At 44.1% G+C, this 25646-nt stretch overlaps 1 protein-coding gene across 1 annotated transcript in view; it reads right to left on the reverse strand.

Annotated features, from left to right (window-relative positions):
* Positions 1-25442, reverse strand: part of LOC135394235 (general transcription factor IIH subunit 1-like) — a 34159-nt gene extending 8717 nt beyond the window's left edge. Inside the window, exons 1-10 of the mRNA XM_064624873.1 lie at positions 25339-25442; positions 24445-24623; positions 19428-19629; positions 19009-19105; positions 12744-12903; positions 12500-12649; positions 10724-10806; positions 9728-9991; positions 4626-4835; positions 4281-4371 (exon numbers count right to left, since the gene is read on the reverse strand). Of these exons, the coding sequence (XP_064480943.1) occupies positions 4281-4371; positions 4626-4835; positions 9728-9991; positions 10724-10806; positions 12500-12649; positions 12744-12903; positions 19009-19105; positions 19428-19629; positions 24445-24598 (1411 nt within the window). The 5' untranslated portion in view covers positions 24599-24623; positions 25339-25442. The remainder of the gene's footprint in view (positions 1-4280; positions 4372-4625; positions 4836-9727; positions 9992-10723; positions 10807-12499; positions 12650-12743; positions 12904-19008; positions 19106-19427; positions 19630-24444; positions 24624-25338) is intronic.
* Between the last annotated feature and the right edge of the window lie 204 nt (positions 25443-25646).

Below are 25646 nucleotides of genomic sequence, written 5' to 3' on the forward strand. Positions count from 1 at the left end.
TTCGAATCGAATACAAATCGAATAGTAAAGGGCACCAAATCGAATACGAATAAGTATCGAATCGAATCAAATGCACAACAAATAACGCAGGGGAACTAAAACACGACGTACTTTAATTCAGAAAATACAAATACAACTGTTACTACAGTTCAAGCTGCCCGAATTCTGTCAGTCAGACCTTGCTGCCGTGGAGAAAAGCCAGCTGTTCAACATGTTCAGGCAAGAGATCACAATGACGATTTGTGACAGTGCTGCTGCAGGTAGAGAGAAGTCGTTCGTTGTCAACCTGCATTGCTGGTATGGAGAGGTACCTTCGGGCTGCTCTTGCAAGATGGGGGTATTTCTGTTTTCCGGTTGTACCGCACCATGACAAAGGATTTTCTTGTCGAGGGAGAAGTGGTGGCTCCAAGTGCTGACACAGCTGGTCTGGTCATTTATTGGTGCCTCTTGAAGGTACACACTTTTTCCCATTGCCAATTGTTCAAAGATGCCCCACACAGCCAACTTCTCCGTGCCTTCTGCATTCTCTTGACGAGCAGGAAACCTTGCAGGTTCCAAAGGGTCTGAAAAATCTCTCTCAACAGTTGTGTATGTCGGTGTCTTGATGTAGCTCTTTTCTGTTCCAGTTAAGAAACAGATATCTTTGAACCTCGGGTCAAGTACAGTAGCTAGAACACAAAGAGGAGTTGTCTTGTAACTGGGGAATCTTGTTTTTAAGGATGGTTCGAAGTTCTTTCCAAAGGTGGCACTTTCATTGTCTCCACATGGCAGTTCTTTTTTGAGTACACTGTGCACACAGTGCAGAAGAAGGATAACTTCTGATTCTTCAAAGATTGAACGCAGTTCGCACTCCACGCGCTCTTTAGCCTTCTGAAACATTTCTGGCACAATGGATCTTGAGAACGTCCTACATGCTGGCACAACATATTCGGGAACAACGCAGTTCAAAAGACTCCTGAATGCCCGTTCTTCAACAACAACAACAACTTTATTTTGGCTTTGGAGAGTGGGGAGGTTCATCGCCACAGGCGATACTCTAGTTCTTCAACAATACTGTAGGAGTGCATGCCTTTTACAATGAACGAGGCAACCTTCTCTGTTACCAAATGAGCCCGCGAGGAATTCGGTGCTAGTTTCAGTTTGAAACCACTGAATGACGCAATATCGTCTTGCGCGTGCAGCTTCTTCACTGCGGGATGAACGGTTGCCGTTTGCGAATTCAAACCTTCAGCATTCAAACTCGGCAGGATGTTGTCTTAAATGGTTCAGAAGCGGAGTTGTTGTTGTTGCTGTCGGCGTCTTTAGCAAGGCGCCGCACGTTGAGCACTTTGACTCTCCATTACGCCACACAAAAAACTTCCAAATGAGGCTCCTTTGAGCCCCATCTGGTTCATCAGTAGCACGAGCAGTTGCCATTCAAGTCAGCAAGAAACCACGGATCACACTTACGAGTTACAGCATGCGGGTTGACCAGCCACAGGCGCAAAGCCAACTTTCAGCAGTAAAGCGCAGACACCATAACAAGCTGCAAGCGACAGCGACACGGTACAAGCGACAAAATCGACGACGGCACCGCCATGCGAGCGACAAAAAAGCTCTGTCGCGGCTACAAAATTTTGCATCTACTCCCTGTAGATATTTGTCGCTTGTCGCCAGAGACCGTTGCCCAACGCGTGCCCAAATCCGCTAGATTTGGCGGTATGTAACTGAAGTGAATGATAAAGGACAGAAATGTGGGGGCCACGGCGTTGCGTGGGTGGCAGGTCAACTTTCTTAAAACGAAATTTCGAGCTTGTAGGTGGGAAGCAATCGAACTTCGAAAGCAAAAGTGCCAGAATGAGGGAAAAGAAACAAACAAACGAACAAGAAGACGAAAGCGCGGGAAACGCAGCGCCACCAATAGCCGGCCTCATGAAATACATGTACACATAATTTGATGCTATTAATTGGCGACTCCGCATTTGGTTGTGTGGTGTATATAAACTAAAATCACTTCATGACGTGAGGCGTTACGTTGGGAAACGCCGATTTCTTTTCTGAAATATTGTTTCGCAGCTCACTTTTGTCGCCGCTCAAATGAGTCGGAAAACAGCAGCACTAACACCCGCGACAGCGACAAAATCTGTAGCATGTCGCTTGTTATGGGGTCCGCGCTTTAGTGAACAGACATGTGCGCTTGTCACCAGACGCGGCGTGTGCACAGCAGTTCTCGCGATGGCGATGAGACCATCTCGGAAAACAGCTTTAGCAGTAGTTCCTTCCAGCGATTTCTCACAAAAAATTTTGTACGTAAATCGAAGGATTGACGTGCGTTTTTAAATTGATATGACAGAGGCAAACTGATTACGCGTGCACAGTGGTCATTTTGATAAAGACAGCGTGCATTATTCGAAAAAGTATCGAATATATTTGAATATCGCTATTCGATTTCGAATCAAATCGAATATACAGTTATTCGCTTCGATATTCGAAACTTTCGAATATTTGCACAGGCCTAGTATTCATAATTGAACCATGACATTGGAACCATAGATCGCATGACAGCAATCCCAAACATAGTTTCCTCTTTTGAATAAGGATACTGTGTTGTAGCTATCCTCTAAGGTCAGATACATATATCTATGTATAAGGCCCTCAGTTTTCTGCTGCGGCAAATTCAGAATTTCACGGCACCGACCTGTAAATTCCGTGTTTTTCCATGGCGATTAGCCAATGGCTGCATGAAACTGGAAGCACTTTATTTTCTCGAATAATGTGGGAACAAAAACTATTTTATAAAATTACAGATTCAAAGCACTGTTGTGTCTCAGCATTACGTACATCATATCTTGTGTTCTCTTCTGATGCGTTCTGTCACCTGCAATCATTTTGTACCAGCTGAAAGATCTTTCAGCATCTACAGGGTTTATGGGAACTTTATAGGAAGGAGCTTACAATACATGCCCCGAGGAAGTTACATCTTTAGGACACCATACCTGCCAACCTGACGAACTGAAAATTCGGGAGACTGCCCGTGGCGCGACGGGGGGCATTAATTTTGTGCACACAAAACAGCGTTGCCACACTATTGAGATTCCTCTTATCCGAAGCAATACCGTTCTACCGTTGCTCCCATCAACCGCAATTGCAAACACACGTCGTCTCAGGCTCTCCAATATTGCATTTTGCGCAGCCACGGACGTTACACCGATGATGGCAACGGTCTTCGTCCGTTGACACCAGCGGTGCTTCGCTTCGTCAAATTTTGGGAACACCATCCGGAGCAGCTGTCACAAGCTGTCTCTCACGGTCCGCGGCTGGTTTCCTCAACCAGAAAACGCGTGAAAAGGTACTTGTCACGTATGAGGAACACGTGCAGGTACTTCTTCTGTTTGGAGAGCGCCATCGGAGGACGGCCACGAGACTATCGTACGAAACTGGACTGACCATAGCACGTCATCTCAAGAAACACGGACACAACGCGATCTGCTTCGACCTCCAGACATTTGTAGTCATGCCGCGAAATACGGGCGGGCTGTCTAATTCTTCAGGAATGGGTTTTGCGCACCTTTTAAAGGAAAATGGAAGAAGAAAAGCCCAAGCCCTAATTTTCCGGGAGATCGGAGGGCGCGTCCGTACAATCGGGAGATTGAACGAAATTCGGGACTCTCCCGGATAATACGGGAGAGTTGGCAGGTATGGGACACCCTTTTTTATTGCTGGGCTGTAGGCATTATTTAAGGGTCTTAACTTTTTGAAGGCAACCTCCCAGACATCGAATCGAAATCCCCCACAGCCATCGCTAAGCTGCACACGGGAGGGATGCCGCCCCTACCTCAGGTGAAGTATGCACAATAAACTTGGGCTAACACTATCTTAAGTGTTTGCCCTGCAGCATGGACAATTTTGTAAAGCAGGTTTCGCCACATGCAGGGAGGCATCACGTGAAGCCCACATTTGGAAGGTGTCATTCGTATTCGGCGAATAGTCGAATATCCGGAAACCCGAATACTGGGTATTCAGTTCGCGAATTGAATACTTCGATTGATTGATATTCTATTCGAATTCGAGAATGCAAATATCTGCACACCCCTTAAAATAAGGAATTCCGTGAAATTCTGTGCCAAACGAAGGATTCCACGATGAATTCCGAATTGTGCAAAATTTCGTGGAATCGTGGAAAACCGAGGGCCTTTTGTGTATACAAGGATTCATATATCAATTGCAGCTGCGAGTGACAAAAGTGGTCCGATGTAATCCCACAAAAAACTGTGTTGTCTAACCCCACATTATCGTCTCACCTTTGAGGGGTATGTGCTGCACATTCTTCATAAGAGCGCCACCAGGTGACAATTCTCCAAGGGCAGAAAGAGCACATGTTGAGGACAGTACCTAAGGAGCACAGTACATATAAGGAAATCCGTGGACATGTCCAGGAAATTTGCACAATCATACTAGCTCATCCATTCAAGCAAAAATTATAAATTGCTTAAAAAGAAACAAAAAGAAACAAAAAAAAAGCAAATCTGTAGTTAAATGCAATGACTTTTTTTTTACTACTTATTCTTAGAAATATTGTGTTCATTACACTTTTGATGTAACCAGTTATCGTGCAATAATTTTCAGCTGCTACACATTTTGCATACATTTGTACCGCTGGGGTTCCAGGCCTCGATTTCTTGATGGAGCTGCCAAGCTGACTGGTCTTGGTGAGCATCATCAGATGTTGATGACGTTTCTGCGATTGGTGTTGGACCATGCCGATACCTTTCAGGTCGGGTGAGATTCACTGTCAAGCCCCTGTCGCCCCGTTCCTTCTCCAAGTCTTCCAGCTCCACTTTCTCACGTATGCATAACTGTTCTCACAGTAAATGCAACAATCAATCAGTCTCCACACTGTACTGTTGCTATTAACAGGACAAGTTTTGGTTGCATTACAATTTGATCTGATAACAAAGGTACTGTATGACACGGAGCTGTGAGGTGAGGTCTGTGGCAGATCCTGATACCGAGCTTTAACAAATACATACACTGTAGATCAGACAATTATAAAACCACACTGAAATATGTTTCAGGGTCATTTCTGACACCTTCTAGCACGGTTTAAAAGGTAAGTCTGGCGGTTATTAACCTAATACTAATGATTGAAATTAAATTTTGTCTAACGAAAGCCACCTTTAAAATGAAGGAAATGGCATTAACCCTCACGTCATGTTCCAAATTAAACTGCACAGAGCTCCTAAAAGACGACGCATATTTGAATACCGCACAGTTGTTATTTAGAACATGAAATATCATGCACATAAGAGTTCTTAGCAAAGTGTCATGCGAAATGGTTACAATGATGCAGGATCAGAAGACAATGAACGTACCTACATGCAGCAGCTGTTACTCTGTCTATTGAAGTAGTTAGTCTTACTAGTTAAGTCAACCTTTATCAGTTACCCACGTGCCAACCAACAAAGACTAAATTGTGTCATGTTGACTACTTCGTAACTGTAACCCGCATTTGAGTTCACTTTATTATACTTGCTATAAATGCAGCCAAAGGCAACAAACATGAAGAAAACTTCATGTACAACAGGACACAACTGCTACTCTCAACTAACAGATTTACTTTTCATCACAATGTATATTTACACACAGTCCTAGGAAACAAGACAAACCAGTATTTTTGGTGAACCATCAAACACATGGTTGTTACGGAACATTTTTCTTGAGCTTGCAAATTTTGATCTGATAAGTAGTTCGTTCCATTTCCTAGGACTATGTACATATATGTCGTGATGAAAAGGAAAATCTGTTAGTTGAGAGAAGCAGCTGTGTCCCATTGTGCCTGTGTCTTCTTTGTGCGTGTTGCCTTTGCCTGCATTTCTAGCAAGTACAGGTACCAACTAGTCCAAATAGCAATGCCTGTACTTCGTTATAGTAGTTGAAGCTAGCCAGAAAGAACAAAAAGTATAGGTGTGCAAAAATTGAAATTTTCGAATACGAATACAGTCAACTCTTGATTTGTGAACACCCTCGGTTCCTAGAAAAATCGTTCATAAATCAAGGGATTAATAAATCGAAAATTCCTTTACGTGAGTACTATCGAGCAGATGAAACAGTATTTGCGAGTTGGGATTGCGTTTATAATGCAACATATCGTGTAATTTTGCTTTCGACCATGCCTACTGCTGTAACAATCTTACAAAGAAGAGACATTAGCGCATTCACACTCTGTTTATTATGCAATGCTAAACTGTGTAAGGCCTGCTCGCTTCTTTTGGGCTCGCGATGCTTCCGTTTCAAAGTCTTGAGGAAAAGTGATAGCTGAGTTCCTCATTGACATGGTGTATTCCTCCCGGACATTCCGTCCAGTGAACAGCTGAGCCACACTTGCACACTTCGCACAATAGCTGACACAGATGTGGACCACGTCACTGGTATGCTCTGAACTCCTTCTGACCCCATAGTTTCGCTGCTGGTCTGCGTTTATTGAACTCTGGGTGACTGCGGCCACCTTATCCATAAATTGAGGTCAGGAACACTTGGCCCCTAATGCGTCCCTGGAAAGCCCGTTTGTTGTTCGGATTTTCAAGGGGTTAAAAACCCAGGGTGGAATACTTAGAAAATGTTTCGTCCGTTCCGGCATCATTCATAAGACCACGAAATCATCCCTTTGATGATTTCTGTTGACCTCGTAACGAACCGTTCATAAATTGAGGGCAAAAATGCTGGGCAACTACCAGTTGATCCCCAGAAACTCCATTCATTATTCGGATATCGAGGTTCATAAAACGAGAAAAAAATGCATGTAAAAAGTTTGGTTCCTTGTGCTCCTGTTCATAAAACGAGGGAATACATAGACCCTGATGTTTTAGGGTTAAACCCGATTTTTCCCCGAATTTGCACCCCGAATTGAGGTTCACCTATCTAGGGTTAAACCCGATTTCTACCTGCAAAACTGCACCTAGGCTAGGCACCTCAAGGCATCGACATACTAGTTTCTCACAAAATATGCGACTGCCCCTTACTTCTGGCACTCTGGATAAACGGTACAGTGAACGTTTATTCTAGAATAATGCCCAATTTCTCCCCGAACTCAGTCTGATGGTAATTTTTCTGCCCGAATTTGCATGAATTTTCGGCATCAATTTATTGACCCGATTTCTACCCCCCGAATTTGGAAAAATATAAAACCCGAAAACTTCAGTGTCTAGGAATACATAAATCGAAGGTTCCTAAATTGAGGGTTGACTGTATCTGCAAAATTTTCCTTCGAATATCGAATATCACGTCATAGACGTCATAGGATAAAGGCTTCTGAGAGAAACAATTAAGCCCCGAAAACCAGCATGGTCACAGTTGTGTTCTGCTGGTCCTTACACACGGTTCTTCCACATGTACAGTCAAATTGGTTTTGCAATGAAACGATGTGCCATTCTCATGCAGCAAGCTGAAAACTGTAAAAAACTTGCACTTCAAACATCTTTCATGGACAATGAACACCTGTAATGGCATTGCAAGTGCTAGTGAAACAGACAGAATAGAAGTAAAGGGCAATGAGCTAAAGCCCTTCTTTTTCTGCTGCAGCTAATCCTGAATTCCGCAGCAGGGAACTATGAATTCTGCATTTTTCCGCGGTAAAAGGCAAATTGCCCTAGTTCGGATAGAAAATATTCTCTGTTAGCTCTTAGTGTGGAAGAGCACGGTCACAACTCCAAAAACATTTGTGACTTAGCATAACAAGATACATTGTACTTTCTTCTGAGAGGGAGTGACGTATGTCACTGACTATCAAATTGTACTTGCTAAGTGACCTCTCTGCAGGTACAGAGTTTACAGTCACACAGAGTTACTTGACAGCTATGGACACCAAAGCAGGGGTCAGCGTTTGCATTCCACTCCAGAATTCCAGAGAGTTGAGGGTTAGAGAGAGGAGTTAGAAGGTTGTTCCAGCACACAGATGGGGCCATATCACGGCCTGGTGGCCTTACCCGGTTGGCACATCTACGCTGTAACGCAAGCCGACCCGGTGTGAGCAAAGTCCATTCATCTCGCGCATGAACTGAGTTAAGCACGCAGTTTCTGCAAAATTCTGCGCAAAACCTGATATTCCGCAGCAGACCCACAATTCCGCAAATTTTTGCAGAATTGCGGAATAGCAGAAAAAGGGCCTTAGCAATGACATGTTCAGAATGTGGGATGGTCTAGGATGAGCACATCTCACAAGGAAAATTAAGGTGGCAAATGCTCGCTTCTTGCACTGACAATGCCTTCTGCATGTGTCGTGTAGGGAAGGAACTGCATGGTTTCACTGTGCTCTCACGTGTGATGTCACGTGATGCGAGACTATCGTTCCTGACAGTAATGCATAGTTTGGAACACTCTCATTCGTTACCGCAGTAAAACTGAGATCCTCGATGATGTTGTATGGCTGTGCTTATCATGTGTGATTGTTTCCGCGATGTTCGTGTTCAGCGCTTCCATTCATTTCACAACCAAAATCTGCGCGTGTGCCTCAAAACTTTGTTGAGCAGGCGCCGACGTGCGCAAGTAGTGAGCAAAATCACTTCGTGCAGGTCAGGCTTCAGGCCATATGTGTCTTGCTATCATCTGTAACAACAGTTAGTGCACTTTCAAATGACTTTGCAGCATTATTGTCGTCCTAGTTGGCACTTCTAACATGTGGTCGCACAGCGCCGGAGTTGGAGAAACTATGTCGAAATATCGCCATGTCCCATTCTTCGATTATCGCCATCATCACGCGCAACCATGATTCTATTACGCTGACGTGATTACCACAAATTGGAATCGAAAAAAACGTGTGCGAGTCACGGGTTTTGGCTGTACATGCAGTGGCACGGTGAACAGCGGTCTCCGGCTCGACACCAACAAAATTTCAATATTTAACCGGAATTTCACCGAACTGTAGGCCTAACACGAATGTTCAGAGTTCGTTGGCAATCCACTAAAGCCGCGAATGTGCTGACGATGCATGAAGCAATCCACGGTTTGGCGTTTGGCTGGGGCGGACTTTAATGGCGGCTGCACAACACCGCATACAAGTTTTGGTTCCGGTTACCGAATGTGCAGCGACGCATTCGCAGATGAGCACACCTCGAAAGCTCAGCGCGTCGGTTTGCAGCTGTTATACTATTCAAAACGAGAGGAGAGAGAGGTAGCAAGCGAGCTGGTGGTATAGTTCGATAAATTAAAAACCCGAGACTGGGGGGTCGTTTGTCATTTTTTGTCCTCCAGTCCCGTGTTTATAAGTTATGTATCAGGATGACAATACTGATACAAGTTAAGGATCTACTATTCATGTTTGTTGCTATTACCGCAACAAACAAATTCCTGCGCGCAGCCCGCAACAGCTTTGTAGTAAGCTGCTATGACATCTGAAAAAATTTGAATATTCGAACATTTACGAATACTATTTGAAAACTTCAAATATTAAATGTTCGAATACGAATCGAATATTCCAAATATCCCATTCGTATGCAAACTTTCGGATATTCGCACACCTCTTCCAAAAAGTCTTAAATACTTCTAAATAGTGTGAGGAAATATTTTCTAAGCTCTCTCACTCTAAGCTGAGCTCTCTAAGCTCTACTCTATGATCACACATTACGATAAATGACAGGAACACTACAGCAGGGGAAACAAAGCAAAACGAAAGGGCAATTTGGAAAGAAGATTTTCACAACACAAAAGGACTGCTGAGATTAAGCCTGGTCTCTCGGAAAGATTGTATACACACCCTCTTTACTGCCACTTCATTCCCTAAGCTTTCGTCATGACCGTCGTGAAGCCTGTCGTTGGTCTTGTTCATGCCGTTGGGATGAGCGGAGGCGATGCCGTTGGGCTGAGGTGTGGAATCCGTCTTTGCATCTGATCCTGAACTGGAGGCACCTCGGCATGCTTTCAGTACCATCATAGAATGGTGGTTAAACCTTCGAATCATAGATTGATTTGTTGTACTTGTCGAGCCCAAGTTATTTTTTGGATCTTGAGAATCTGAGCCCTGACAGAGAAAAGCAGCAGTTAGTGAAAAGGTTGCCATATGTCATTTTATACAAGGATGTACAGGGCTGGTTAATACACAAAATGATATCCCTTCTCCAGGTATAGATGAAAGGAGTCACAAGAGCAGAACCACATCATCATCACACTCAATTTGGGATCTTGTTGTTTTCGTGTCCTCGTTTTGAAGCTACATGTTTCTTTTCTGTTCCTGACTGAATTTCATGATGGGGAAACATCAAAAAGTTGTTGCTTTTTCATCAACTAGGCTTAGACAACAACTAGGCTAACGTTCTTGAAACGAAATATGCAACTTGAGGTGGTGAGGGGCATTATGTGTTAGTCTTTCTGGGCCACTGCCACGACGTTTGGAGGCACTCCGAACCGTATTCTGTAGCGCCATTTGTGGTCGTGCGGCTGCAGGTTTTTCCGCATATAGGGACATATCACCTACACTGAAGCTCTGAAAAATCGTGGCGCAGGGATTTCCACAAAACAGATGACATTCCCGGTACGGTGGTAAGGTAGGGAACATGCCGGTCACGACCGGCTAATAAGGGCGCTCTACACTAGGGCAGTTAGGACAATAAGGAGGGCAGTCGGCACTGCAGTCGCCAGACGAAACTTTAGAGCAACAGGCCCATAGGCCTCAAATACTAGTACTACATGTATGACATGCTGCAATCCACGCACTGTGCAGGACCCACATAACTCTTTCTTATGGCAACTGTACCTCTAAAAATGTAGTCCCATCTTCAAATGATGATACGTCTATTAAAGGATTCTGAATGCCAGCTGTTATAGCCTCTCGAATGTCTGAAAGAAAGAGGCACATGAAAGGAGAAGTACAAGACCAAAATAGAAAATCTGTTTTCGATTGTAGCGAAACATCTGTTCACTACATAACATTTTCAAGAAACATAAGCCTAGTACATGATGCACGTGCACACCAGAGAGTCGATCCCACGTGAGTAGAACACACTTTCTTAGCTCACATGACTTTTCACATCACTCTCCTGACATCGCGCGTAACAAGGTTCAGGTGCCCATGTGACGAAATATGTCAACGCCAACCAGAAGGATCATGCAAGGATGTCAGCCGCCACTGGCCACTGATGCTGTAAAGTATACTTACAGCATCGTACTTTAGGGTTCAACACAGTAAGTCCCGTTTTCTGCAACTCTATCAACATCGTTTGCGATGTTGAACCCAAGTCAGCCGCAAACCGTGCAAACGTGAACGTCGCCAACCCCGTTCGAGAAAAATATCAGCCATCATCCACGCCATTTTGTTGTCTGTGTGGTCAACAGGAAAGGTCTTGATATCGTTAAGCAGTGAGGCTCACTTGTTTTGCCGACCTCGAGCAAGAGGCATCGTTCCGCTCCAGTCACGTTAGTGCACACTATTAGGGTGGTTTGTTGCTCCTTTCTTCTCTGGCACAAGTATGGCCTTCATAAGTAACAATCTTACAAGTAGCAAGTAACCTTAACACTCTATAGGTAGACGTGTCCTGACACGCCAGCATCACAACGGACGGCCCACGGCCATGCGCTTCAGGACTGGTGTGTAGTCAGTACGACCGAGAAATCTTGTTCGAATAAACCGTCGCACATGTTAACGTGTTTGAATTACTTGGCGCTAGGCATTTTCCCCATTGAAATACACGACATTCACAGGACCCGGCCGTCAGTTCAAATTATCCAGTTTAATTATTGAATTAATTGTTGATTGAATGAGTTAATTATTGAATTAAGAGATTTTGAATTTCCGTAATTTCACGTGTATAAGCCGCACTGCAGATAAGCCGCAAGATCCATTCCTAGGAACGTTTTGAAAACTTTCTGGCAGATAAGCCGCACGTGTAGATAAGCCACGGGCAGTACGACGCGACTGATTTGTGTGACGAAGGAGACCATAGAGAAGGCCATAAACCATGTGGTCCATACTCCGGGGTCAGCATGGTGTACAACAAAGGGTGTCAGTTCTAGTGTTCTACCATCGGACTGTGCCCTTGTTGCTTGTTTTTTATGGATTGATGGGCCAGTGGTCCTCCAGAAGACATGAATCACAGTCACCCCTTTTCTTAAAGCTGTTTGGGGGAAGGCACCAGGAAAGATCAATCTAATCGAATGTGGACCTTCCCATGTTAAGCACTCTACGTGCATTCCGTTCCGGGGAACCGTCGGCCCTTTCGTTAAAACCGGCATATGGGGAAAATACCAGCGAAAAACAGTCATCAGATAAGCTACACCAGTGGATAAGCCACAGAGCGTCCATGAGACGAAAAAATCACGCATAAGCCACGACTAATACGCGTAAAATTATGGTGCGATTACGCTGCGATAAGCCGCTCGCAAAAATATTTTGCGTGGCTGCGCATTGCATCGAGCATGGCTTTAAGCAATCTACAATGTCATTTCCTTCATTCTTCGGGACACCATCGCCAGGGAAATTACCAGTTTCTGTAAATTGTTAAATGCAAACTGGATTCTCAGAAGTAAGACATACCTAGTTCATCGTTTTTAGCGCAGTCCGTAAAGAGATCTTTGGTGCCCGTGTGGAGGCGGTCTCTGTGGAAATAATGTGATTGGAAGAAACGTGTCCAAAATTCACTTTCCGACATCTTGTGAGGTACATTTTCCAGGTGCTTCTTTTTGACTGAAAATTAAAGAATATCATTGTGATAAATGTTTCCTTCAAATCCTTCACATTAGACTGAGACAGTACTGCTAAACATAGATGTAAATCCTACCCGCTGGATAAGTGCGGAAAATGGAGTCAATGATGTCGGCGGTGATATTATACTTTAGACCGTTGGATCCGTCTGTTTGTGGCTTGACGTCTACTAGAAATGCAGCAGACACTCCGACATTTTGTGAACCTGATGTCGAAGCTGTTTGGCTGGCTTTTTTCTGCGAAAGTCAGAAATAAAGCAGGAACAAACATGACTGAGTTATTGAATTGAGGAGTAGCAGAGCTCATTGCAGATGCTGTAAACTATAAAGAACAAAAAAACTCCTCCTTAGCACGGCTGACATGCTAACAAGTTAACTGTATCCATGGATTGACATTAAGCAACACTGTCAACACATATGCAATGCACTTCCAACCAGGGCCGACCAGAGAAATTATGGGCCCCAGGGATGAGTCCTGCCAGGGCCCCCCTCCACACATCTCCTGGTGTTGGCAACCGCCAGGCCTTGGGTCAGGCGGGCCCCTCAAGAGGTCGGGCCCGGCAGCTCCATCCCCGGCTGACCCCACCAACCCCAGCGCCAGTCCTGCTGTCAACACTGTGCAATACATATGAGTTACATACAAGGTGCATTGGATGGATGATAATAATATAACAGTCATAATTTTAAATCTGGTTTCACAAAATGACTACAAACGTAAAAATTGTGAGCCCTTAATTGCCCAATTCCACTGATTAGCCCCTCATGGCCTTCCTATCTTCTTTCCTGTATCGAGCTGTTGGGATCATTTACGGGTGTTGTTTCCAATGCAGCCCCCAATAGACGGATTATCTCCGATGAATAGAAGGATTACCCATTATGTAGGGTACACCACTAGAGGGCGCTACGAGCGACGCCTCACCACTAGGGGTCGCTGCTGTCGCATTCCGCGGATGACGTCATTGCTCCTTTGGGGAGCATGGTGAGAGATAGTGGGAGGCATTGGATGGCGATGCGAAATAGAGCGCACCCTTGTGCAAGGCTGTGGTGGCGCTGCGGGCGACAGGACAGACGCTCTCGGCGGCGGCTCTCCACGGCGTTGTCATGGTCTCGTGACCGCGATACCCGGCGTCGGCGGCAAAAGGGTTTTGGGTCCAGCGTTGTGTACGAGTCTTTGAGCGAGTTTATATTAATCTCACTCCGTTTATTGTTCAACTGATGGTTGTTGTTTGAGAGCTCAATTGCTATGCTGTGAGATTGGGGTGTAAGGCACGCATACGACAATATAAATAAATAAATATAAACAAAAGGACGTGCACGATAAATTACGCCACATTATTAAGGCTTCCCGTGTTGCTACACTTTGCATTATAAAGGCGCTTTCGCGAACCAGTCCGTTCACAAACAGCCGTGTACATCCCGTCGTGTATATATTAGACTTGGATACTTTCCTTTTAATTGACTAATAACGCTTTTGCGACTCGAGCGCGTATATTAGCAGGCTCCAGACTCGCGCAATATTATTGTGGTGATGGTGCATATGTTCAGACAAGAGCGGAGGAAAGTTGTTCCCCCCTATTTGCTTTATGTATTTATTCACTTCAGTATATCATTCTCACATACTAGTTTAAATTTAATTAGCGATTAGTAATACTGCAGTATATTGTCACGAAGCGAAATGGGTCGGCGAGTCGTCGAATAAACAGCGAACGGTTTATTAGACTACTTGGTAGCAAAACACAAGAGTGATAGCTCTCTGAACACAACTGAGTCCAAAGAATGAGTGCTCCAGCCTGGAGCGCACAAGCATTTAAGCGTCGCGCCGAAAAGTCTAGAAAGAGCACGGTGCGTTTGCCAGAAGAGCAGGCGATGTGTCTGGAAGCTTCTTGCTTCTTTTTCAGCATGCGCCGGGATGAGATGTACCGTTTCGTGCCTGTCCTGGAAGTTTCGCGATGATGATTCGTGGCAATATGCAATTTAGCACACTACAGTGCTGTAAGATAAGCACCTTGGCTGCAGAATCACTGGGTGGATATCTGTAAAATTTTAGTGCCTTCTTTTCTGTGGTGGTCACTGTCACTAATAGGGATTCAGTTAAGTGTTATGGCAATTCCAATGTAAACAGTCATCTGCTATATTGCAAAGTGAGTGATTATGGTCAAACAAGTCAAAATAAACATGATACCTTCTACAATACCATCTGTGATTCCTAAATGTCAGTATGACAAGGTATGAAGAAATGTTAACGTAGTGCATGCTATTCAAAGCAAGTTCTTCCACATACCCCCCATCTACAAACACCCAGAAAACAAAAACAAAAAAAAAACGGGTCTTGGGTTTGCCTCTGGTAACATAATTTAACTACACAAATGCAGATATGAGCAGTCAAACACATTTGCAATAAGGAAAGCATGAAGATTATTGCAGTTGCAACGGTCATGTCAGTAGGTCATGTACATCTTGGTATTTTCGAAATTTCTCAAACATTTCCATGTCTTTTATATTCAACATGCTGGACACCTAGTGTGCAACACCTGATATCGAATCAAAATCTGAGCCAGTATTGGGTCATGAACACACCAGTGTAACATGAGCAACAAAAAGGCAGACCACATGTCAACAAGTTGCAAACCGCTGTTCCATCTTGCACATTTGTCATGCTCATCTAGGTATTTTCGAAATTTCTCAAACATTTCCATGTCTTTTATATTCAACATGCTGGACACCTAGTGTGCAACACCTGATATCGAATCAAAATCTGAGCCAGTATTGGGTCATGAACACACCGGTGTAACATGAGCAACAAAAAGGCAGACCACATGTCAACAAGTTGCAAACCGCTGTTCCATCTTGCACATTTGTCATGCTCATCTAGGTATTGTTGAAATTTCTCAAACATTTCCACTTTTATATTCAACGTGCTGGACATCTAGTGACATCCAGCACGTCTAGGTATCTAGATGTCCAGCACGTTTAATATAAAAGATATGGAAATGTTTGAGAAATTTCAAACACATGTGGTCTGCCTTACTGTTGCTCAGGATACACCGGTGTGTTCATGACCCCATACTGGCTCAGATTTTGATTCGGTATCAGGGGTTCCACACTAACATGTGCAGCACGTTGAATATGAAAGATGTGGAAACGTTTAAAAAATATCAAAAATACCTAGATGTGCATGACAAATGTGCAAGATGGAACAGCGGTTTGCAACTTGTTGACATGCCGTCTACCTTATTGTTGCTCAGGATACACCGGTGTGTTCATGACCCCATACTGGCTCAGATTTTGATTCGATATCAGGTGTTGCACACTAGATGTCCAGCATGTTCAATATGAAAGATGTGGAAATGTTTGAGAAATTTCGAAAATACCTAGATGAGCATGACAAATGTGCAAGATGGAACAGCGGTTTGCAACTTGTTGACATGTGGTCTGCCTTTTTGTTGCTCATGTTACACCGGTGTGTTCATGACCCAATACTGGCTCAGATTTTGATTCGATATCAGGTGTTGCACACTGGATGTCCAGCATGTTGAATATAAAAGCTATGGAAATGTTTGAGAAATTTCAAAAATACCAAGATGTACATGACCTACTGACATTTGCAATAATCGTCATGCTTTCCTTGCAAATGTGTTTGAGTGAACGTATCTGAATTTGTGTAGTTAAATTATGTTACCAGAGGCAAATCCAAGACCCGCTTTTTCTGTTTTTGTTTTCTGAGTGTGTGTAGATGAGGGGGGGGATGTGGAAGAACTTGGTTTGGATAGCATGGACTACGTTAACATTTCTTCATACCTTGTCATACTGACATTTAGGAATCACAGATGGTATTGTAGAAGGTATCATGTTTATTGAGACTTGTTTGACCATAATCACTCACTTTGCAATATAGCAGATGACTGTTTACATTGGAATTGCCACAACACTTAACTGAATCCTTATTAGTGACAGTGACCACCACAGAAAAGAAGGCACTAAAATTTTACAGATATCCACCCAGTGATTCTGCAGCCAAGGTGCTTACAATATATCTTACAGCACTGTAGTGTGCTAAATTGCATATACTGCAGTATTACTAATCGCTAATTAAATTTAAACTAGTATGTGAGAATGATATACTGAAGTGAATAAATACATAAAGCAAATAGGGGGGAACAACTTTCCCCCGCTCTTGTCTGAACATATGCACCATCACCAAAATAATATTGCGCGAGTCTGGAGCCTGCTAATATACGCGCTCGAGTCGCAAAAGCGTTATTAGTCAATTAAAAGGAAAGTATCCAAGTCTAATATATACACGACGGGATGCACACGGCTGTTTGTGAACGGACTGGTTCGCGAAAGCGCCTTTATAATGCAAAGTGTAGCAACACGGGAAGCCTTAATAATGTGGCGTAATTTATCGTGCACGTCCTTTTGTTTATATTTATTTATTTATATTGTCGTATGCGTGCCTTACACCCCAATCTCACAGCATAGCAATTGAGCTCTCAAACAACAACCATCAGTTGAACAATAAACGGAGTGAGATTAATATAAACTCGCTCAAAGACTCGTACACAACGCTGGACCCAAAACCCTTTTGCCGCCGACGCCGGGTATCGCGGTCACGAGACCATGACAACGCCGTGGAGAGCCGCCGCCGAGAGCGTCTGTCCTGTCGCCCGCAGCGCCACCACAGCCTTGCACAAGGGTGCGCTCTATTTCGCATCGCCATCCAATGCCTCCCACTATCTCTCACCATGCTCCCCAAAGGAGCAATGACGTCATCCGCGGAATGCGACAGCAGCGGCCCCTAGTGGTGAGGCGTCGCTCGTAGCGCCCTCTAGTGGTGTACCCTACACAATGGGTAATCCTTCTATTCATCGGAGATAATCCGTCTATTGGGGGCTGCATTGGAAACAACACCCTCATTTACACCCCCCACCCGATATCCCTAGAAGAAAAACAAAAATTCACGGGATGGTTGCCAATTTCAGGAACAGCTGTTGCGGGTGAATTTTGACGCTCTTATTGCTGATGCATGCACAATTACTTAGAGTGACGAGTACTGCCTTATGATCTGTGAAGTGAGTGGTGATGTGGTCGATATCTTTGACAAGGTCTTGGTTTTGGAAGACCAAATCAATGCAGGTCTTTCTCGAGCTTGTTATGGCACCGGTCCTGGTGGCCAGTTCCAAGATCAATGCTTCTTGCAGGTAAGTGATGAAGTTGGTAGTCTTTGTGTCGATGCTGAAGTCCACCAGCAGCAGTATGGACAATGGCATGTGGACTGGCAGCAAACACGTTGGGATCCTGACGTCGCACTCTCGTCTGCGGACTCGGCTGCACGACAAGCCTGGCCTTCGCAAGCTCTGCGCTTCCGTTCGCAATCTTGTGCTCACCGAAAAGTTTGTGCATCAACAGGATCCGATACCTCCATGGCGTCTGAAGCAGAATCACTAAGGGTGTTTTTCGCTCAAGCACCACTTTCTCCCTCTCCCCTCGGCGTGCCTTCTGTCCCCTTCACCACTTTCCTCCTCTGACTCCTTCACCTTCTCTCACTCCTTCCTTCTGCGGACGACGCCTACGCCGCGATTTCGGGAAACGAGGCACTAACAGCTGTTGCCGTAAAAATCAATTTTCCCTCAATGACTTTTCTGGTCTTATTATGTGCTATGAACTCCTACTCATTTGTCCATGATGGTTTCAATTTTTGCTTGTGTGTCACTTGCCCCAAAGTTGCATCGCTGCCTCATTATCCCTCTCCTTGTTGTTTGCTACGTATTTCACTGCATGTTCAATTTTTGTCACCTGATGAAATGCAGAATCTGCACAAAAGCTCATAAATCATTAAAATTGTTGTGGGAAGCTTCATTCTCTGTGTATTTGTACTACACTGCAATGCTTCCACTGACTTTACACGAAGCACCTTTGTCTACATAGTCTTATCTCATCATCACTGTCACCGACTCGCACAATCACATCCTGGATTGCCAAAACCAATGCCCTCATCTGTTGAGTTCTTGCTTGAATGGTGGCTAACCAAAATGCATTCGGAACAATGAATCTCGAGACACAGAGAAAACAAACATTGACTTTTGCCATTGATGTTTGAACATGCATTCATTACCAAAATGATATCTTCCTTGTTTCAAAATCTGCATCTGTGTCCACATGCAACATAGAAAGTACAACAAAGTATACCACTTATGCTGACTCAAAATCTCAGAATGTCAGAGAGAGCCGAGGCCTTCTGCAACCTTTGTGTGCCACCAGAGTTCCAAACATGATAAGACTACAGCTTAGCTATGGACAGTAGCAAAGATAGAAGTGAACAAGAGTACAGCAGGGACTTACAGGTGCATGATTTGCCCAGAATTCTTCCGGGGTGGTCACTTTAGTCACGACCAAGTTTCGATACAGCTCAAATAACCGTGGATCTTCCTGCAGTATTCTGTGAATTCAAATATATAGTAGTTTCATGTACTATCTAGTTTCTAGTTGCTTTCTGTGAAATTCATCTCTCCTGTTTTACTGTTGCAAACACAGACAAGGTACAACACCTTTTGGCTAAGAAAAGAAGCATTTTTAATTATGCAAATGTTTGCTGTGCATGTGTGGTCGGTTTGACTGACAACAACATTTCCCGATAGTTGAATACAGCAAAATCTGACTGCATAAACATCAACACATGAACAGACGCGTACTTCCTCTCGGACTACATAGAAAGCTACATGTAAGTGTAATACATAGATATGTGTAATTTGAAAACCTACCTGTTCTTTTCTTCCAGCTCTGAATTGAGAGTTCTTTTAAATTTGGGCAAAAGCTGCTGAAGCAACTCTTTGACACCATTGCGGTCTTCCAGCTGAGCATCTGTACCCATTGGATTGACGAAGTGGAAAGTGGTTGCTTCACCATTATGGAGCACAACTTGAAGCTGGACCTTGGGTTTCCCTTCAGGCGATATCTTTTGCACTGTCAAGCAAAAACACAACACACACCTTGTTGTACGGTACGACTGTTGATACACTAACATCGTGGTGTGCAGCGTAAGTGCAAAACGCTCTAAGTGATGCTCAAGATGCCAAATCATCAATGATTAATCAAGTTACGTGGAAAGGGTAAAAAAATAACAACAGTTAGCATTCAAGATGTCCCTTGCAAACAACAAATGCCAAACGGTTGGAGTACTAAAGGGGTTCAGAGACTTTCATAGATGTGCTTCATTACATCATGGACGTATTGTACTGCACGCCAGAATACTGAGGAAAAAGAATTCTTCTTCTACGTGTCTTACTTAGCGAGATACAAGCCCTCGAACACACTCCCGAGCAAAGCGTAGACGTCAGATAGCTCAGAGTTGCGTCCATTCCCATTGGCAACCGTAAACATGTGACTTCTCGTGTGCTGCTTCACTGGCGGCGGCGATAGAGCTACATGAACATGGGTTCTGGGAACATGGGAACACATAGAGTTTTGGGATTTGCGGTGCCCATTTTCTCTGCTTCTGTTACGTACCCTCTTTGCTGTGAAACTTTAAATGCAAGTTCACATTGGTACAAGGAACAGTCATTTACGTTTACCTGGGATAACCTGGGATGACCTGTCGCAACCACTTTAACCTTTAAAAATTACAGTCAATTGGCCATCATCGACATTGTGTTGCCTGGAGTTTGTTAACCGTTCCTCAGAGCAGGACCCATGGCTTAGGGGCTATGATGGTGAAGTAGAAGATCATGCTCAAGCTCAAGTGAAGCTGTCTGTGGGTAGCTAATACCAGCTTAGTCGTGCTCAAGGTGACCAAGTTGCACAAAAAACGAGTTCTTAGACAATTTAATGTTACTCTATAGTTTTGAGAACCCTGATAATAAAAATCTTTATGCAGAAAGACAGCACACATATTTCAAATTTCAGACACCAAGCAAGTCCTAAAAAATTTAGTTATAGGCCACAAGGAAATCGGAGACACTGCAGAGAAGACATGGGACGCCCAGAAGGCATAGCAAGGCGAAGGTGTTGTAGGTGGTCCTATCACAAAGGAAAACACATGTCTCAGATCTTCACCTTTTAGCCATTTTGCGACATATGTTTATGGATATCATTGGCACCTGAATGCACAAAGTAATGTCATGTGATCACTGTATCTAGTGTTCTCATTAGTTAGTGAAGGAGGGTGAAGTCAAAATTAGATGCTTTCCCCCTATGCATATGAAATTCTGCAAACATGTGTAATGTAGGTAGCAGTACCTAGCTGCACAAGCTTAGCTTAAACCTTTGAAAACACAGCTGCACAAGTTTGTCTAACTCGACACTGACAAAGACGTACTTGTGAATTTTATGTTCAAACTCAGGAGAAAATCGTCACCCACGGACCTACATGAAAGACACTACAACTCTCTCTGGACAGCTTGCCGTGCATGATCAGCACCAGAATATCTGATCTGTCTTCAACGTGCAGCCCTCAATACGTGGCCCTATATCCCAGCACTACTAAAGACATTGACATAAAGCAGTTTTGGAGTGAAGTCACATTTCTAGTCTTCCCTATTTATCTTCAATAATCGTTTTCTCTAGCTCATGTAACTAGAAGCTGATCAATGTACCTTCAAGTAGCACAGAAGTCATTTTTAGTACTGTTTTCTTTCTATAAAACTGTTAAGCAGGCCAGTAAGATGCACCATGAGAAGTAATTCACCCCACAGTCATAATTATCACAAAGACCGAATTTAAAGTATGCCGTAAAAAGCAGCGCATCAAACCGAACCGGAACCAAACACCAGAATCAACCGTTATTTTTGCAGGAACCAAACCGGAACTGAACCAAAAAGGCTGCCACCATCTTGGAGCTGAACCGGAACAGAACTGATTGAGAAAATTTCGGTTACCGTTCTACAACCGGTTTCAAAGCATCGAGAGTTCAGGACTGACTGTTTTTCATCTTACCTACCTTAAATGCCCCAACCTGTTCCAAAAGTGACCAGTTGATGCAACATTTTTTGCAACCCGTGTCTCCAATACAAGCGGAAATGCATAGGTGAATGACAGCATCGATGGAGACAACACTGGATAACTGCACTCTATATAGTTTCGTTTTCCTGTGGACAAGCATTCTTGTCACAGCTTTGCAGCTAGCTATGACATGTGAAGAGAAAGGAAGCTTTCGGAACTTTCCTACCATTTATTTTAGGGCGCATACCTTGTGCAAGGAACTGGTTTAGAGCATGTTGAACCGGTTCAGATCTGACATATGTGTCCTCCTGGAGCTGAACCGGAACTGAACCATTATGCCTGGACCCGAACCAAACTGGAAAAAATTTCGGTCTGATGCTCTAGCAAAAAGCGACCATACGCAACAGTGGTGAAGAGCAGTACCATCCTGTGATCTGCCTGTAACTTTGCGCTAACGCTACAGGGTCCGCGCTCGCTGATTGGTTCAGAGAAATGTTGCCTGCTACTCAGCTGTCCAGGCCTATTAAAGAGCACTGCTCCAGGCTTGGTCATGATTCCGCTGTTCCTTCTATCCCCAATTCTCTGGGGGAACAGGCTAAACTGGTTTATGGCAGCAAAGAAACGGGGCACTGACACCCATTGTCCAGCGAACCAGACACTGTGTAACGTCATCGTTGACGTGGCATCATGCTTCTCCTCCTGGTCACACCCGCAGTCGCAAGTTAAGGGTGAACGCGTGGAGCTATGTTTATGTGAGTTTTTTTTCTGGGAAACAAATTGCACACATCAAAACCTTTCCTGCTACTCGGTAAGATAACACACACACTCTCATCAGACGTCTTAATCTAAAAATTTTTTGGATGGCCCCCTGGCCTCTCCATTAAAGGCACAATGAAGAGATCCTCAAAACCTCTGTAAGCATATGAATGAATTCCTGGATGGCAATACATTCGCCAAGCAGAGTATGATCCAAGCATCGGTTAGAATAACGGAGATATTAACTACGGCAGCTAAATGCGCCGCCACAAGCAGGTAACCTTCCCTGCTGGACTGGATTGGTGCAACCTCAAAGTGAGCAAATAATGCCAGCGACATCAGGCGACAGGTCGACGCTTTTGTTTTTGCATGTGAACTGCGCCCGTGTTGAATGCAATATGGCAAAAATCGGACACATTTCAGAAAAAACTCCCCTTCTGAGCTATTCCCCATCGAGAACTCAATTTTTCTGGGACCTCTTCATGGTCCCTTCTATGGTATTATACTTTACCTTTTCGTACCCAAAATATGTATTACTGCGTACTTCAAGGGTTTGCTCCTTGCACACCAGGATTGATTACTGCACTCATGCTTTCACCACGTTTCATCACATTACTGCCAGCAATGCCCGGCCAGCTCCTAGCCATGAGTGTTTGCCTCCTTGACCTCACGTTTTAAGGGCCCGTTGCCCCCACACTTTCATGCAAAGAGATCGGACAGGCTGTCTCGCATTTTCGCTTATACAAATTTTTACAGGATTTGGATGTTGCTGTTAATGAAGTCTGATTACTGTAGCTAACATTTTTTTCTAAGTAAGAAGAATCCCTTACATCACACGAAGGGTACTTACTGACACCGTCAGTACACCTCTGACATGAAACACGGTAAAGACCCAAATTAGTCTATGTCTGATAATCGCGTAAGGAAGGGGCTTTACCCAGTTAACTGAATGTCGTAAAGTGAAGCTGTTCCAGGATATCTCGAGTCATTCTGCACTGTGCACAGCATGGTGCCCCTTGATACACTTATCTTTTCTGCATGTAGAAAGTACTAATCCTTCGAACTTCATCTCCCCCATCTGTGTCGAGGGACTTCTGACGCCCCTGACTACCTCGATGGAGACTACTGTAGAAGTGTTTTTTTTTCACATGGAAAATATTTTTGCTTTTTCCGAGAAAGCTGGTTTGAGGAGTGATTCGCAAGAACTTAAATTCGCGACACAGGTTTCCGGGAGTGCTTTCACCGGGAGTGCTTGCCAATCGTGCCGCGGTCACTACTCGGGCATATTTCGGCACGTACTAAGACATCCGGTTGTTCACGGGGATGGCGGCGTTCTAGGTTAATCCCTTTCTTCTCCTCACAGACATGGGAGGAAAAGCCCTGTACAATGGCCTTTAGGGACCACGCAGAAGGCCATAGTACTGGCCGTGTGCAGGTCAGCCAATTCATTTTAGCAGTTCTCATTCATTATCACTCAGGGCACTGAACAGTTCGGTTGAGATGTTGTACTATCATACAAGCTGGTTTTGAGACGGTGGGGAAAGGCATGTTGCAGCTTCGTGGTATAGATCTACAGTGCAATGCGTTCGTAGGAGTAACAAAAGCGTGATCAATTTTCGTTTCTTTACATCTTGCCTCATGGGATAAAACCGTCTTCTGCGGCTTCCTTAAACTACCTACGCTGCATGAAGTAAAAAAGGGTCAAGGTAGTCACGGTATAGCGTCGAGCACCGCACGATTTTCGCCCTCGTGTGCCAGAGTTATTCGCGGGAACTTAAATTCGCGATTTCGGAGGAATGCGCGAAAAATAATTCCACGCGAAAAAAAAAAAACACTTCTACCGTATATAAGTTTCCAATTTGTAAACATTTTACTTTTTTTTTAAAAACATAAATCCCTTCCAGATACTTTTAGATCACTCCTCATATGTATGACTACAGACTAGTCCAAACAGAAAGCCCTCGTCCAAAAGTGAAGAGAAAAGCATAAAAGTGAGGGAATTTGCTTCCAATAAATTTTACAAGGATTATATCACTCATACAGCATGCAAAACAGGAGTGTAGGAATAATTGTGGCCCAACATACTTTTAACATCGGCATATTTGTGGCTGACTGGAAATGTGTCCTTTCCTTCCAACATCCATGCAATGCGTTCAGCCATGAGGTAAAGGGTTCCATTGTTCTTCTTGAAGCGAACATGGCCAACCATTAGAAGTACATCTTCTGAAGATGTGCCCATTGCTGCTCCAAGACAATGGAGCGACCTAAAAGCAGGAAGACAACATGGTGCTCAATACATACAAGACATACGATGTGAGAACACTGGCGGGATGACGGGATGGCAGTGTTTCGCGACGCGTGCTTCGGTTATTAAAGTGACAGCGCCAAAGCCGCCTGCGTCGCATCATCCGCACTAACATGTTGTCGTAAAGATCGCTGTCATCTAGGCTGTGTCGATATTGTTGTCGATATCGTCAATGAAACAATCGAATACGGAAATCGAAAGACGGAATAAAAACGCCATGACGGTAAGAATTGCGCTGCACACATTTGATTTCGTTGATGTAGGTCTCTCGAGCGGGTTGTGTGGTACAGGCAATAAATCGTGTGCCATAAGCAACACAGCTAATGACCAAAGGAAGGTCTGAGTGCTAGAACACTAATCATGTTGAATTTGGACCTTGGATCACATTTCAATGAGGACAATGCCACGACAGGTCGTGTGTGTGTGTACGCAGTTTATTGTGGTTTATATCAGGTGGAAACGTGCATGTATAGTGTCCACTAAATGCAAATGGCTCGGTTCATTTTGGTGAACCCGTTACAGGTAGCAAGTAATTCAGGGGAACAAGGTATACGTCAACTTTCAGCATATAAGTGTCCGTGATCAGTGTAATACGCACCAAACGGTTCAGGTGAGCGCGGGAACATTCTTCAACTTTTCTCAAGCGAAAACATATTACCAAATAGTATACTTACGCTTTGAAAAGTTAACCGGTAACAACGATAACACGAATACGATGCAAAGCCAAACCAAACCAACTGTACGCTTCCATGATGTTTCCTTTCATTACTCGTGGTTGCCAGGATTGATACTTTGCTGCGCTATTCCTCTCGTCTAAAGCGCTCTGAAGAAGATAACAAAATTGAAACTGTATGCCGAAATCACTGGTTAGACAGTGAATGCAATATCTATTTAAATGAGATTAGCTTATGGTACTTGTCATAGCACCTGTTAATGCGAGTCTATTTTGGACCGGCGGCAGCACCGTAAATGACGCCAGCAT

This window comes from Ornithodoros turicata, chromosome 5 (genome assembly GCF_037126465.1).
Source record: "Ornithodoros turicata isolate Travis chromosome 5, ASM3712646v1, whole genome shotgun sequence".
Classification (NCBI taxonomy): Eukaryota; Metazoa; Arthropoda; class Arachnida; order Ixodida; family Argasidae; genus Ornithodoros; species Ornithodoros turicata.